Below are 15,454 nucleotides of genomic sequence, written 5' to 3'. Positions count from 1 at the left end.
CTGGCATGCTGTGATTCATGGGGTTGCGAAGAGTCGGACACGACTGAGCGACTGAAGTGAACTGAACTGACCTCAAAATCTGATATGAGGTGGTATGTGAACTTCATTTAATAGCTCTCTGCTGCTGCTGCTTAGGCTAAGTCGCTTCAGTCGTGTCTGACTCTGTGCTACCCCATAGACGGCAGCCCACCAGGCTCCCCCGTCCCTGAGATTCTCCAGGCAAGAAGACTGGAGTGGGTTGCCATTTCCTTCTCCAATGCATGAAAGTGAAAAGTGACAGTGAAGTCGCTCAGTCGTGTCAGACTCTTCGCGACCCTATGGACCGCAGCCTACCAGGCTCCTCCATCCATGGGATTTTCCAGGCAAAAGTACTGGAGTGGGTTGCCATTGCCTTCTCCTTAATAGCTCTCTAGTTACTTTCAAATATGTTGCATTTTCCCCCCTTGGGTAGTTAGGGAAGAAACGGGCTTTAAATTTGAAAGTAGAAACTTTTTTGACTAGGAATATTGACTTTCTTTATTAAGAATCTAGACTTATTTAATAAAAGGAATTTTTTTCATAGCTTTTTGAGTGGATCCTGTGGCATGTAAGTATTCTAGTGATATTTCTGGATATAATACTCAAATTCAAATTGAAAGCAAGTGAAATATTTTGAAACATGGCAAACCCCTGCCCCCACCCCTAGGCAAAGCTTGATTGTTTTTTTAAATTTTTATTTTCAAGGTTGAATCTCATAATTCATTAAATGGAAATTTTTATCAGCTTGCCAAATACTTTAAACTTCTAAGTGATTAACTTAAACTTGTAGTTTATCATTAATTTTCATTTATTAATTGGACTAGTCATTTTAAAGCTCAAGCTAATTTAGGTTGTTAGCTAGAATATAGACCATGGTTTTCCCAGCTTACAAGTTTTTCACTTATTTAAGGAGAAACAACGTTTAGACAAAGAAAAGTAAAGGTACACATTTGGATATAATTTAAACCTCATTTTGATGACTGTTGGCTGAGTGATTATAGATTCTGTTCCAGTATTATTTTCAATAGTAGTGTTACTATAGCAACTAATATAAATGCATGGTTTAAGGGGGAAATAACAAAAAAACCTCTCTCTGATCATATTGTATATTGGGATAAAATTTTTCTTTATTAGTTTTTATTACTTGCACTAGACTTTGCAAAACTTTTCTTCCCAAAGAAATACTCTGAGGATCCTGTTGCAGATATTTTTTGCCCTATTCATTTCATCATCTATTTCTTGTATTGACAGTATGTTGCAATTAATTTAAATGGGAAAGTTGTAGAAACAGTTTGTATCAGAAATCCTGTATCTTTTTTTTCCTCTTAGTGTGTCTTATACAACACTCTCGAAGAAAGATTTCTGCTTTCCTACTTCTGAAATGTATAAATGAATCTTGTTCCTTTAAAAGTCAGTTAGCTTACATGTAGTCTTTTCTTTGTTAAAATGAAGATAATGGTAAAGGTACTTGTCTAAGTCCTTGAGTATTGTTGGCATATTATTGTATGAACAAGTGGTTGATATACATTAAAATTTACCCATTAACCTATTTCATTGCAGATTTAGTGATAATTAAAAACTAGAAGTGACATAAACATATAATAAACTCTTGAGAATAATTAAATAGATGATAAATATATCTATATAATGTACACAATTAAAACCAATGAAGGTTTTGTAGTTTGTGTAAAATAATGTTCATGGAAAGATATTAAGGCAGAAAAGTAGGTTTTAAAATAGAGTAGCAAAGTATAGTACAATCCCATTTTTATGTGAAAATTTATATACACATACATGTGTAAAATATAAATGTGTGGAGGGATATACACAAATGTTACTGTTAGTTATCTCTAGGTTTTATAACCAGAATTATAACATCATTTCCATTAAAAATTTTAAAAATTCTGAAAACAAGGGAGTGTTGTGGCTAGTAAAAGCAATATGGTTATTTGGCTTGATGTTAGGAGGGAGGTTATGTTTTAGGAAAAGGGTCCAAAAGTTTTTAATGATACAAAGGTAAGTCACATGCACTTTTCCTCTGATTTGTTGGCATTTTAATTGACTGTGGGTCAAAATGAAAGTTATTGTGTGGGTGGAAGCCGAATCATAGTCTAACCATAATTAGGCAATCATGTTTGGCTTGATAGCATAGATCTTAAATCTGGTGGGGAGAAGACATTTAAAGGTTTCAGAAATGGGATTTCATAAAATGACTATCTCCTGAAGATGAAAATGGTAAAACAGTTCTTGTCAGGTTCAGGCTAAGCATGAACTGGCCTTTTATAAGTTTGTGTCTATATATTGTTTTTATTTAAGCTTTTATATTTTCTTTTATTAAAAAATTAACATACTTGTTTCTAAAAACTTCAAAAAGAACCAAAGTGTTAAAAGTGAGGGAAAAAAAAGACCTACCTAAGTTTCTCCTTCCTCTGGAATCCTTTAGGGAATTCTTTTTTAAAGAGAATAGATCTGGGAAATGGAGGAACCATGCCTCAAGAAAATGGTCATTCTTTACAGTGTGATAGAATGATCACTGGATAGGAGTCAGGAAATTTATCTTCTAATCCCAGCTAGTCTGTAGCTCTGTGATTGGAAAAAAAGTTATTTTGCCTGTCTGAACATTATTTTCTACCAATTTCAAGATGATAAGTTTGGACTTTGAAAATCAGAATACAGACACTTTTTAAAAAGGGTATATATGAGTGTCGTTTGTGTGTATATGTGTGCATGCATTTCTGGAAAGGCTTTTTCTCTAATCATAAAAAGTAGTTAATATATGAATCATGGCATTTATAATTGAGAAATAATTGCTATACTTAATTGACATAGTGTTACTTTTCAGAGAATTGGGTATTTCATTTATTCCTGCTATTCTTATATCATCCTGTTACACATGTAACTGTAGAGCATTTCATCCATGTTTAACTCACAGTCATAACTAGATTAAGTTATTATCCACTATTATAGAGAGAAGCATACAGCTGAAAAAAAAAATTCAATTTCTGCTGCTCTTTCCCTTAGGTTACTGTCTTAGAGAAATGAAGTGCTTTTTGACTACAGTTCTTTTAATAACATCACTTATTGTCAGACAGAAGTGTAATTGGGATTGTCCATAGGACATTTCTATTTTGTAATTTATTTGGTATTTTGTAGAACACCTTCCTAATTATATTTGGCATGGTCACTTGCTAAAAATATTAGTCAATGTTATCTGGTTTTATTACATGCCTTTCTTCTGAGTCACACATGGAGTGGGGTGGGGTAACCATGGGAGACACACATCTAAGGAAGCATTATCTTTTAACAAAATTTAATTCAGATTGCCCTATCTCTCTGCTTGCCTGGTTAGTAACTCTGAACTTTGGAGATCTATCTAGTTGTGATAAACATGTTCTGTATGCCATAGGCCAGAGAAAGTCAGCTTTGATGGCAGATTTCTATACTGGTGCAGAAGAGAAATGTTTAGTTAACATTTTAAAAGAAATAAACCAAAAAATAAAGAACTAAATCTATTAGCATATATGCATTCCACCAGTAGACTTTCTTTCTTGAACCTTGTATGGTCTTTTAATGTTTTCAACCAAAGAAATAGCACATGCATTCAAAATTAATAGTAAAATCTTAATTACAGATATATCCATTAAAAAATCATTTTCTTTCATGAAATTATGAAGTGATTCTTTCAAGTGTGTATTGATGTGGCAAGATAAAAAGTTTTTAACATAATACCAGGTATCAAAATAGTTGGAATTGGTGTCAGCATTTGCTTTTGTACAGAAAAAGCATGAGTTGAACTTTTCATCTTGAGTTATATAACAAACATTTGAGCTCCTGTCTTGTGCTAGATCGTATACTCTAGATATGGTTGAAGATGTAAAGACAAAATTCTTTGTGTGGGCTTTGTCTATGCTAAAACTTATGGAGGCATTAAGCATTATTTAATGTAGGTTAAATTTAATGTGCTATATGCTTCCCTGTACCTTCCTTTGACCAGTCATTATTTACATTCCTTCATTAAAATCACTCAGTTTAGAAAGTGTATTCTAAGGAAACTTGCTGTTAGAAGCTATAGAAAGTCCTTTTGTAAAGTGAATTAATTTGCTTTCTATATATCCAGGTTTTCATCTTTAATTTCTTAATAAACAGCTTGTGAATATTTTAAACTGTTTGTTAGCAAGTGACATACCCATGGTTCACTTTAACCTCCACACCCCATGATCTCCATTTTTGTGTGTCTCTTTTATAATCATAATCATACAGAGTTTGGGGTTCTTACTGAGTATATAAGTGATTCCAAGTTTTAAGCTTTTAGTTTTATAACCTTAAAAGACATCATGACTTTTAAAAATGACACTTTGATAATAAAACGATAAATAATGTATATCAATTTAAATTTGATCCTAGGTCCTTATAGTTTAATTTATATTTGAGTTTCTTACAATTGAAATATAAGGACTGTATGTTCCAGTTATGCAGATGACACCACCCTTATGGCAGAAAGTGAAGAGGAGCTTAAAAGCCTCTTGATGAAAGTGAAAGAGGAAAGTGAAAAAGTTGGCTTAAAGCTCAACATTCAGAAAACAAAGATCATGGCATCTGGTCCCATCATTTCATGGCAAATAGATGGGGAAACAGTGGAAACAGTGTCAGACTTTATTTTTTTGAGCTCCAACATCACTGCAGATGGTGACTGCAGCCATGAAATTAAAAGACGCTTACTCCTTGGAAGAAAAGTTATGACCAACCTAGATAGCATATTCAAAAGCAGAGACATTACTTTGCCAACAAAGGTCCGTCTAGTCAAGGCTTTGGTTTTTCCAGTGGTCATGTATGGATGTGAGAGTTGGACTGTGAAGAAAGCTGAGCGTGGAAAAATTAATGCTTTTGAACTGTGGTGTTGGAGAATACTCTTGTGAGTCCCTTGGACTGCAAGGAAATCCAACTAGTCCATTCTGAAGGAGACCAGCCCTGGGTGTTCTTTGGAAGGAATGATACTAAAGCTGAAACTCCAGTACTTTGGCTACCTCATGCGAAGAGTTGACTCATTGGAAAAGACTCTGATGCTGGGAGGGATTGGGGGCAGGAGAAGAAGGCGACGACCGAGGATGAGATGGCTGGATGGCATCACGGACTCTATGGACATGAGTCTGAGTGAACTCTGTGAGATGGTGATGAACAGGGAGGCCTGGTGTGCTGTGATTCATGGGGTCGCGAAGAGTCGGACACAACTGAGCGACTGAACTGAGCTGAACTGTTGTTCCAGTTAAACTGTTCTGTAGCTGTTTTGATTAATTTAGATTTGGTTTTTGTTAGTATAATGGTTGGTAGGTAAAGTGATTATGAAAATAAAGTTGTTAAGGGACTTCCCTGATGGTTCAGTGACTAAGACTCTGGTGCTCCCAGTGCAGGGGGCTCAGGTTCAATCCCTGGTCTGGAAACTGGATCCCACATGCTGTAACTTAGAGTTCTCATGCTGCAGCTATAAAGATGCCACACGCTACAGCGAAGATCAAAGATCCTGCATGCCGCAACCAAGAGACCTGGTGCAGCAAAATAAATAAATACAGGTGTTAAATATGTATGAACAGGAGTAGCCATGATTTTTAGCAAAAGCATCTCTGAATTTAGCAGACTTATGTTAGCCTTTTTTTTTAATCAACTTTGAAAAAAGCACAAAACAATGCATAGGAAAAAATTAGAAAAATGTTGGAGGAAGAGAGCTTGAAAGATGAAAAGTAGTTATTAAAAAATCGAACCCCTAAAACATGCTGTATAAATATGACATTCTTACATAAGAGGCTGGTATTGTATGTATTATGAATGTTTTCTAGGTAATTTATCATATATATCAGAAATATGTATTGTAGCGAGTTTCTAGTTTCTAGACTAACAGTAGGTCAAAGAACTATGGAGATATGATCCAGAGGGAGAAAATAACTATTATTTCAACCTTTCTAAACAGGACACCATACTTGCAGAACTTCTTCAAATACATAAAGAACATATTGTAGGATATCATGAACATGATTCTCTTTTGGACCACAAAGAAGAAGAAGAGTTGACTGAAGAAGAAAGAAAAGCAGCTTGGGCTGAATATGAAGCAGAGAAGAAGGTAGTTCATCTGAAATGCTTTTTGTTGTTGTTTTTGTTGTTAGTCGTTTAAAAGAACAGTGGAGGAAGAAAAGGGTCACATTTGGAAAAAGTAATAATATAGTAAATCTTCAGGAACAGAGTCCCCCAGGTTTGGGTGTCTGTTTATGGGCTTTGGCTACCTTTGATGTAGACTCAGAGTAGAGAAGAAAATGTTTCCCCTTAAACAGTAGTAACCTCATTTCTGATTAGCACTTGCTAAATTGAGAGATTAGTGGGAAGCTGTATATTTAGCATCACTTAACTTCCATCAACACCCTTATTGTAGTAACAGACATACAGGAACTTGAGTTTGGAGGTAGGGGTAAATGTTGCTTTAGCATGTGTACCAAACTCAAAGTTTTGACCAATTATCAGAACACAGAAATACTCCATTATTGGACATTAGTGTCAATCTCCAGCAGCAACTTTATTTAAAATAGTTCCACCTCTGTTTTAAATACCACCTCACTTGAGCAAAAAATGTGCCTAAGCATGGGAAACCTTGTCCTAATACCCGAATCCATTTTAAACACCTAATTCATTGTACTAAACTTCTTTAACATTGTGATACTAGGAGTCTCATCAGAATTCTCTGAGTTGTCCCATACTGTGGGAATTATCAGAAAAGAGTACACCTTTAGGGGTTAAAGCTTTCTATGTAATAAGATCTTAGTTTCAGATGAAAAGGGTGTTTTGTTTGTGTGTGAAAGAGTGTTAATAATTTCCTAGAACTGAGAATGTGGATTTTTTTCTCAACCAGTAGGTGATGTAGAATTTCAAGTTTTAAATCACAATGTGGAAAGTGCATAATTTTTTGTTTGTAGGGACTGACCATGCGTTTCAACATACCAACTGGGACCAATTTACCCCCTGTCAGTTTTAACTCTCAAACTCCTTATATTCCTTTCAATTTGGGAGCCCTATCAGCAATGAGTAATCAACAGCTGGAGGTAAGTTGTGAAGTACGAAAGTATTTTGCCTTGAATTAAAGGCAATTTCAAGTGCCTTGTTGTTGAGGGTTTCCTATGCAGGAATATCACATTCCCCAAAAGATTACCTCTGAATAGACCAAGAAATTTTTCTTTTATTTGTTGACCTTTTTGAACCAGCATAGTTATAATAAAATGTGGTTTGTTCAGAGTACAAAGAAATCAGGCCTCGAATTAATATAGTTTGAATTATTTTAATTAAGAAACAATAGGGTAGCTGACTGGCTAGAGAAATAGCACTTTCTTCAGTTATAAAATATTTTGAATAAACAAATTACTTAATGTTTGAAAGTGGGATAAATACACACATTGATCTACATTCTAAAGCAGTGAAGATGCAACTTTAAGTGTATGATAATGTACAGTATTATGAAATAATTTAAAAATAGGATCAATGATGAGTTAAATAAGAAAGACTGGGTTTTAATATACCAGTAATTAAATAATGTAATTGAATCTGTGATTTTCTTTTTAAAATGTGCTTATGGAGTCATTTAAATTATTAAATTATTGGTGCAATAGAACCCAATTTTTATCTTCCTAACCAAGACCCTCACTGATGAGTTTTACTCCATTTTATTGATGCTGAATTTTGCTGTACTTTTCAATTACTTAAAGATTTTTAAGGCCACATGCTATATATTGGCAAGAGAAAGGCTCTCTATACTTTTAAAACTAAGCTGTCTTTTATGTGCCCTGATAAAGTTATTTCTTGCATTCTTCTAGGACCTCATTAATCAAGGAAGAGAAAAAGTTGTGGAAGCAACAAACAGTGTGACAGCAGTGAGGATTCAGCCTCTTGAAGATATAATTTCAGCTGTAGTAAGTTAATTGGCAATTGTCTTACACCAACTTGGAATTCTTATTCCCACCATTCATTCTGATTTTTGTTTTTTGCTTCACTACTTCTGTGGGGGAAAGACTGTAATTCTTATAACTTGATTTACAATAGTAAAATACTAGTAAACCGTATAATAGTGCCAAGCTATATATCTCAGTTTTATCTAGATGTTGATACAAAAGAGAAATATAAAATCGAAGAATTGGGAAATCAGTTAATCATGGAAATGTATGTGTTGTTTATATAAACACAATTTAATTACCAGTTGCATGAATTAAATCCAAATAGTTTTTCTCTAGGCATAGCTAACCCTTGTACAACAGTGGACAGTTTAGTACCTTGCTTTTACATCATCATCTTCTTTAGAAGATTAAAGGAAAAGGGGGAAAGAAAACTTTAAAAACCCTGAATATCTTTAAGGACCATAAATATTTTATTTTCTTCAATTCTACTGCAATAAGTAGTAAATAGAAATTTTTCTTCTAGTGGAAAGAAAACATGAATCTCTCAGAGGCCCAGGTACAGGCATTAGCATTAAGTAGACAAGCCAGCCAGGAGCTTGATGTCAAACGAAGAGAGGCAATCTACAATGACGTGTTGACAAAACAACAGATGGTAAGAATTCAGAGTATCTCTAGGTTATGTTTAATTTTCTTGAATTTATAATAACGAGTTTGTGTGACATCTGTGTTGATATCTGTTCCCACATGTGGTTGGATGGATGGTCATTGGTTATTCCCAGAAGAAATTTTATTCATAAACCTAAGTAATGTCAAATAAAGGTAATATCTTTTGTTGCAAATGAGCAACAGCTTCCCAAATGAATCTCCTTGAAGTTTACATAGCATCTCTTCCATATAATTTTACTTTTGTATTCTGGACATCTAGAAAGGAATTTTTGCCAGACTTTTCTTACCACATTTACTGATTTTAAACAACTTCCAGAAATAAGTATACTTTTTAATATATTTAATTTGAGATAACAAGTGGAGCTATAAATGATATATGACACAGGTTCCTACTAAATTATGTAATTCTTTATAAGGCTAACATATTCCAGAATCCTTGATTATCTTTGTTAGCATGGTTGTTTGGCAGCCATCTACCTTGCACTGGGAAATTTCAACTCTTGACACCAGGGAATCAATTTCTGTGGCATGAATTTTACTTAGAAAGCACTGTAGAATTATGTGGTTTTAAATTATCTTAGGAAATCTGAGACATTCTAGGTAGGCAGGTAGGAATTACTCCCACTGCAAGTGCCTTTTCCCTTTGGTGTTTGTCACTAAAAGTGTTTATTTGTCTGTCATCATGTGAAATATTCAAAAGAAGGACAAAGAAAGAGACTTGACAAAAAAGTGCTGTGACTAATACTTGAGACTAATCACAGTGCAGGACAGGTTACTATAGCAACCAACTTAAATGCTGCTTACACTACAATAGTCAAGTCATTAAGAGAATTTAGCCCTAAATGGTGTTACTAACTGGTTTCTACAGTAATGGTCCTGTGAATACCATCAAATTAGTAATGGTGATAACAATAATATGTTTTTCTTTTGGTATGGTACCCCCTTAACAAATTGATTTTAACTCAAAATTTGATACTGCCTCTTTGAGACAGGTCATGCACTTGTAACAGCTCCCTTTTCTCTCCTTAGTTAATCAGCTGTGTTCAGCGAATACTTATGAACCGAAGGCTCCAGCAACAGTACAATCAGCAGCAGCAGCAGCAAATGACTTATCAACAAGCAACGCTGGGTCACCTCATGATGCCAAAGCCTCCGAATTTAATCATGAATCCTTCTAACTACCAGCAGATTGATATGAGAGGAATGTATCAGTCAGTGGCTGGTGGTATGCAGCCACCACCATTACAACGTGCACCACCCCCAATGAGAAGCAAAAATCCAGGACCTTCCCCAGGGAAATCAATGTGATTTTGCACTAAAAGCTTAAAAGATTGTTAAAATCATAGAAAGATCTTTTATTTTTTTAGGAATCAATGACTTAACAGAACTCAACTGTATAAATAGTTTGGTCCCCTTAAATGCCAATCTTCCATATTAGTTTAAAAATTTTTTTTAATAGGGCATACCATTTCTTCCTGACATTTGTCAGTGATGTTGCCTAGAATCTTCTTACACACATTGAGTACAGAAGATCTTTCAAATTGTTTTCAGTGAAAACAAGTCCTTCCATAACAGTAACAACTCCACAGGTTTCCTCTCTAAATTTTTATGCCTGCTTTTAGTGACCATAAAATTGTCATAAATTAATGAATTTATGAAAGAATACTGATTTATATATTCATTCTTTACATATAAAGACACACAGCTGAGTTCTTAGAGTTGATTCCTCAAGTTATGGAATACTTTTGTACTTATCCATTTCTTGACTAAAGTGATTGAAATGGTTTTAATGTTCTTTTGACTGAAGTCTGAAACTGGGCTCCTGCTATATCATCTCTGTGACTGAAAGTTAGAAACTAAGGGTTGGTTATCTTTGACACAGAATTGTGTGCAATATTGTTAAATACTACTGCTCTAAAACTTGGAGGAGTCTTACAGTTATCTTAGCATTGTATAAACAGCCTTAAGTACAGCCTAAGAAGAGAATTCTTTTTCTTCTTTAGTCTTTTCTGCCATTTTTATTTTCAGTTATATGTGCTGAAGTAATTACTGGTAAAATTTCAGGGTCGTGGATTATCTTCCACACTTGAATTTTCTCTCTCCTGGCACTAATATAAGGCACATCTCTTAACTGCTTGGTGCCAGTGCTAGTGCTTCATCCTGTTGCTGGCAGTGGGATGTGGACTAACAAAATCAAGTTCTAGCATTTTAGGAGGTTAAGGATGACGTTGTGGTTGTTAGCTTCACACCCTGTTTTATAAACAACATCAAAATGGCAGAACCATTGCTGACTTTAAGTTCACATGGGGAATGTGCTTTAAAACAATTCCCAGTACTGTCAGTATTGTGAAGTAATTCCTCCTAAAGATAAGGATCACTGGCTTCTATGCTCTTCCTCTTCTTTTCTCTCATCAGTATGTTGTTTTTCCCCAACTGTATTTTCTTACATAAATTCTGTTTTCAAGCTCAGTTTTTTTTTTTTTAGTTTAGATCTGTGAGGCAATTTTCTAATCAAAATTCATCTAATGCCCTTTTATGAGGTTTTACATTGTTGTTTTTCTTAATCCAGGCTTGTAAAAATGACCTATATGCTTATTCATGTACAATTTGGTTGCTTGAGTTTCTTAAAGAAAAAGATTGTTAGACTATGAGAGTCAACTCAACATGGCGAAACCATTTTTGAGATGGCGATATAACATGTAGTGGAAATAGCTAACAAATTCCCAAAAAAAAAGCTGGGTGGAGGATTTGCTCTAGGTATCACTGAGTTAGAATGAGTTTAACGTTAGCTAAAACTGTTTCGAGTTGTTTGGACAATTAAGAGATGTCCACTTTTATCTTGAAAGAACTAGTGGTAGAACATTCAAGAGTACTAAGTACTAAGAGTACTAAGAATTTCGAGGTTTGGTGGATCCACCCTCCACGTTCCCATATTTGGATATTATGCCAGCCATATAATCAAATTTATTTCACTAGGGGGATGTGTTTTTACTTTAGAAGAAATGAAAAAGACAAGATTTGTGAAATAAATATTTGAAGACAGTATACTCTGGCCAGCTGTTATCAGTTGGTATTTCTACAAGTCCAGAATACTTTAAACCTGATTTACTCAACCTGGGAACTTTCACCATGGTCTGATTACTTGCTCAAAGACATAAATGTCAAAATTTTAGGCAACCTTCTAAACCTTTTTCATCATGAATGAAACTATGACTTAAAGAATAATACATAGAAAGGTTAATTGGAAATAGTTTGGGATAAAACTTGGATCAGTTTGCATACAATCTTCACTTGACATTTTAGCTACATAATATGTACTTTGAGTATAACATCAAGCTTTAACAAATATTTAAAGATAAAGTCATGTCAATAAGATACTAAAAGGCTCATTTTTATATTTGTTTTAGATGTTTTAAATAGTTGCAATGGCTTAAAAAATGATTTAAAATGTTGCTTGTAATACAGTTTTGCCTGCTAAATTCTCCACATTTTGTAACCTGTTTTATTTCTTCGGGTGTAAAGCGTTTTTGCTTAGTATTGTGATATTGTATATGTTTTGTCCCAGTTGTATAGTAATGTTTCAGTCCATCATCCAGCTTTGGCTGCTGAAATCATACAGCTGTGAAGACTTGCCTTTGTTTCTGTTAGACTGCTTTTCAGTTCCGTATTGAGTATCTTAAGTACTGTAGAAAAGATGTCACTTCTTCCTTTAAGGCTGTTTTGTAATATACATAAGGACTGGAATTGTGTTTTTAAAGAAAAGCATTCAAGTATGACAATAATACTATCTGTGTTTTCACCATTCAAAGTGCTGTTTAGTAGTTGAAACTTAAACTATTTAATGTCATTTAATAAAGTGACCAAAATGTGTTGTGCTCTTTATTGCATTTTCACAGCTTTGAAAATCTGTGCACATAATGTTTCATAGAAAATGTATAGCTTTTTATGTGCTATTTAATGGTGATTCTTTTGCACATTTAGTTATTTAATATTGGGAGGTCAAGGAGTTTGTTTTTTGAATCTGTTATATACTAAATTCTGTAAAAGGAGATCTCAAACCTCAAAAATAATTTACATACCAGGAATCCTGTGTGTGTTTGTTAGTTTTGGTTGTCTGTGTGTAATCCAGCACCATTTCCTGCTTCCCAACAGCTGTGTCACTCATTTAAGTCAAGCAGATCTACCACTCCACAGTTGATACGAAAGCTGCTTATCATCCTGAAGCACTAGCAGGTTGATGGAAATTATCACCTGGCCTCCAAAGAAGCTGAATATTTTGCAGTCTTCCCTTAGCTATGCCCATTCTCCCTGTAATGTCGTAAAACCAGATACGTATTTCTGTACCCTAAACAAAACTTTCAAACAGTTACATATCCCAGTAAAAATTTTCCTTTGAGGGTGGCATGTTGTGTGATGTTTTAACAGTAAAATAGGTCATCCTTTTACATGTTTATTTCACTAACAATTACATTCAGGTTATTCCCCACCATGTTTCACCAGACTTAGTCTCAAGTGACTTTTGGCTATCTCCAAATCAAATCTAGCCTTAAAAGAGATGAAAATTCTTCCACCATTGATTTTTTTTGAAAAATATGTAATCTGTGCCAATCTAAAAGGAGTGACCAAGTTTCAGAAATGCTTTTTGTCTGTGCAACATTTTATATATGCTGTTATATGGAAGTGAATAAAAATTAAAAATCCAAAATATATACTGTTTCTAAGCTTAATATCTGTCAGGAACCAAACTGCCCACATCACTCATGTTGGATCTAATAAAAGAATGGTCCTTCTTGCCCCTGCCTAAGAGTTTTACTCCTCAAGAGTATGTGCTGATGTAAAATTTCTTTTCATATACACTGCCACCCTCTCTTTGGAATAACCTTCCTGATACATTATGCCCACTTCACTAACTATGGGAATCACTCTTCCCCTCAGTCTAGGAATCTGATAGTGACCACTGCATACCTTCACCAAGGGAGGTGTGACAAGGAAAGCAGCATATCAATTGAGGCCTTTGTTAAAAACAATAAAGATAAAGCTTTAATTGAAGGAATGAAAGGATGAGACGAATCCTAAAATACTGAAGAGCCTCTTAATATTCAGAACTGCCCCATATTTCAAGCAGACTACCCAGCAGCATTCTTCAACATTCTGCTCCTGAACGTTATCCCCTCACTTCTCCTCCCTGATAGAAACGGAGGGGGAGCTTGGCACCAATCTCCTTTATTAAATAGACTTAGCTCCCTCCCTGCAGACCTCACATCAAATATGTGTTGAGTTTCAATAAAGGTGAAGAAAGATGACATATGCAAGGATGGGGTTTGTTTCAGGTATATGAGGAGAAAGTGAATGAAAAGGAGCAAAGGTAGAGAAGGATCAGGAAGAGACTAAATTAGAGTGGATTGATGGAGGGTCTTGAAATCCTGAATGGGTAATTCAATACAGAGGATAACAAGGGATTGTGAGGCAGCTGATGTGTTCAAAGTAGCAGGTGAAGACGGTGATTTGGGCAGGGTTAATTTGAATGGTTTAGAATGTAACGTGAAGAAAGATTGCAGACAGGAAGATAGGTAATTAGGCATTCAGTGACCAGACTACTAACAATTTTAAGGACAAAAGGCAAAATCATTAGAAGTTGTATAGAACAGTGAACTTCTTAAATTGTGAGAAAAACCTTATTTCCTTTTACCCTTCCCCAAGGAGTCCGCTTTGTTCAGGATTTCTGACGTTACATGCAAAACTTCAGTTTTTGTTTACTTTCTCAAACCTAGTGGAAAATCCATAGTGGCGTTCCTGTTTCACAATTTTTCATTACTTCTAATTATCCTGTATACGTTTGCAGAAAGTAAGTTTGGTCCATTTAACTAAGCTAAGTATAATTCTACTTCTTCCTCAAGCTAATCTTCAAAGGGCTAAATCCATTCTTGTTACTTGTTCTTGAGACCCATCTAGTCCAAGGGCTAGTATCACAAGCTTCCCTTCGTATTTTCAAAGTACTTTGTGGTTATTATGTGTTAACCTGTATACCACATATGAGAAAAGTGAGGAGAATAACTACATTTTTCTCATGACAGTTAAGCTAAAAGACCAAATCTATTGCACTGAGGAGGCAGAAGATAAATTATAGTCAAATTATCTGAGTCTTTCATGTCTCATTTGGAAAATGGGACTATAATAATACCTTAACTTTCTTGAATGCAGGAGGCCTGACCAGTTGATTTCTTGAGGTCCTTTTCAGCTCTTATGGTTTAGACATGAGAAAACCACAGTTTGAAGCCAAAAGGCGATGTGTTTGTCTAAGGTTACACAGTTAAGTCTGATCAGAATTAGAAATCCCTTCCCTTTAGCTAGCCCTCCCCCATTAAGCTATACCTTTTCTTTTCCTCTGTTTAGAAAAATGAGAAGTCTGACAGGCATTTTAATGACAAAGCAGGTAAGTAGAGTTGTAATTGGCTCTAATTACTACTTCTACAAGCTGTAACCTCCTTTATCTTTTGCCCAGGGGCACTCAGAGCAATGTTTCTTATTCTGGAACTCTGCAGAAAATGAAAAAACATGTTTAAGGATCTGATTCTTACAGCTTGGTTACTTGATTGCGTTATATACATGACAAAACATCAAGGTAAATATAAATCCACTTTTGTTAAGTCAACTTTTAAGCAAATAATTGGTAGCCTCCCATTTGATTTTTCATAACTGTAAAGCCCAAATTAGGCCAATATTTAAATTGTCTGGTCTGGATAAAGTTTATAGTAAGTAGAAGGCAATATTGTCTTCTAGTAACTCTTATGTAACACATATGACATTTTTTGAGATGTAGGGTTTTTTCATAATGGTTTATTCTT

At 34.7% G+C, this 15,454-nt stretch overlaps 1 protein-coding gene across 16 annotated transcripts in view; it reads left to right on the top strand.

Annotated features, from left to right (window-relative positions):
- Positions 1-12,694, top strand: part of ATRX (ATRX chromatin remodeler) — a 275,615-nt gene extending 262,921 nt beyond the window's left edge. For 15 of the 16 annotated variants that reach the window (XM_060408304.1, XM_060408302.1, XM_060408303.1 and 12 more), the window contains 5 exons: positions 5,981-6,130; positions 6,975-7,100; positions 7,866-7,961; positions 8,467-8,595; positions 9,639-12,694. In XM_060408304.1, the coding sequence (XP_060264287.1) occupies positions 5,981-6,130; positions 6,975-7,100; positions 7,866-7,961; positions 8,467-8,595; positions 9,639-9,917 (780 nt within the window). In that variant the 3' untranslated portion in view covers positions 9,918-12,694. The remainder of the gene's footprint in view (positions 1-5,980; positions 6,131-6,974; positions 7,101-7,865; positions 7,962-8,466; positions 8,596-9,638) is intronic. The other variant, XM_060408296.1, reaches the window with a different exon arrangement.
- Positions 12,695-15,454: the final 2,760 nt, after the last annotated feature.

Source organism: Ovis aries, chromosome X (genome assembly GCF_016772045.2).
Source record: "Ovis aries strain OAR_USU_Benz2616 breed Rambouillet chromosome X, ARS-UI_Ramb_v3.0, whole genome shotgun sequence".
NCBI classification, from domain to species: Eukaryota; Metazoa; Chordata; class Mammalia; order Artiodactyla; family Bovidae; genus Ovis; species Ovis aries.
Note: the sequence above shows the minus strand (reverse complement) of the source record. Positions and strands in the feature narration are given on the sequence as shown.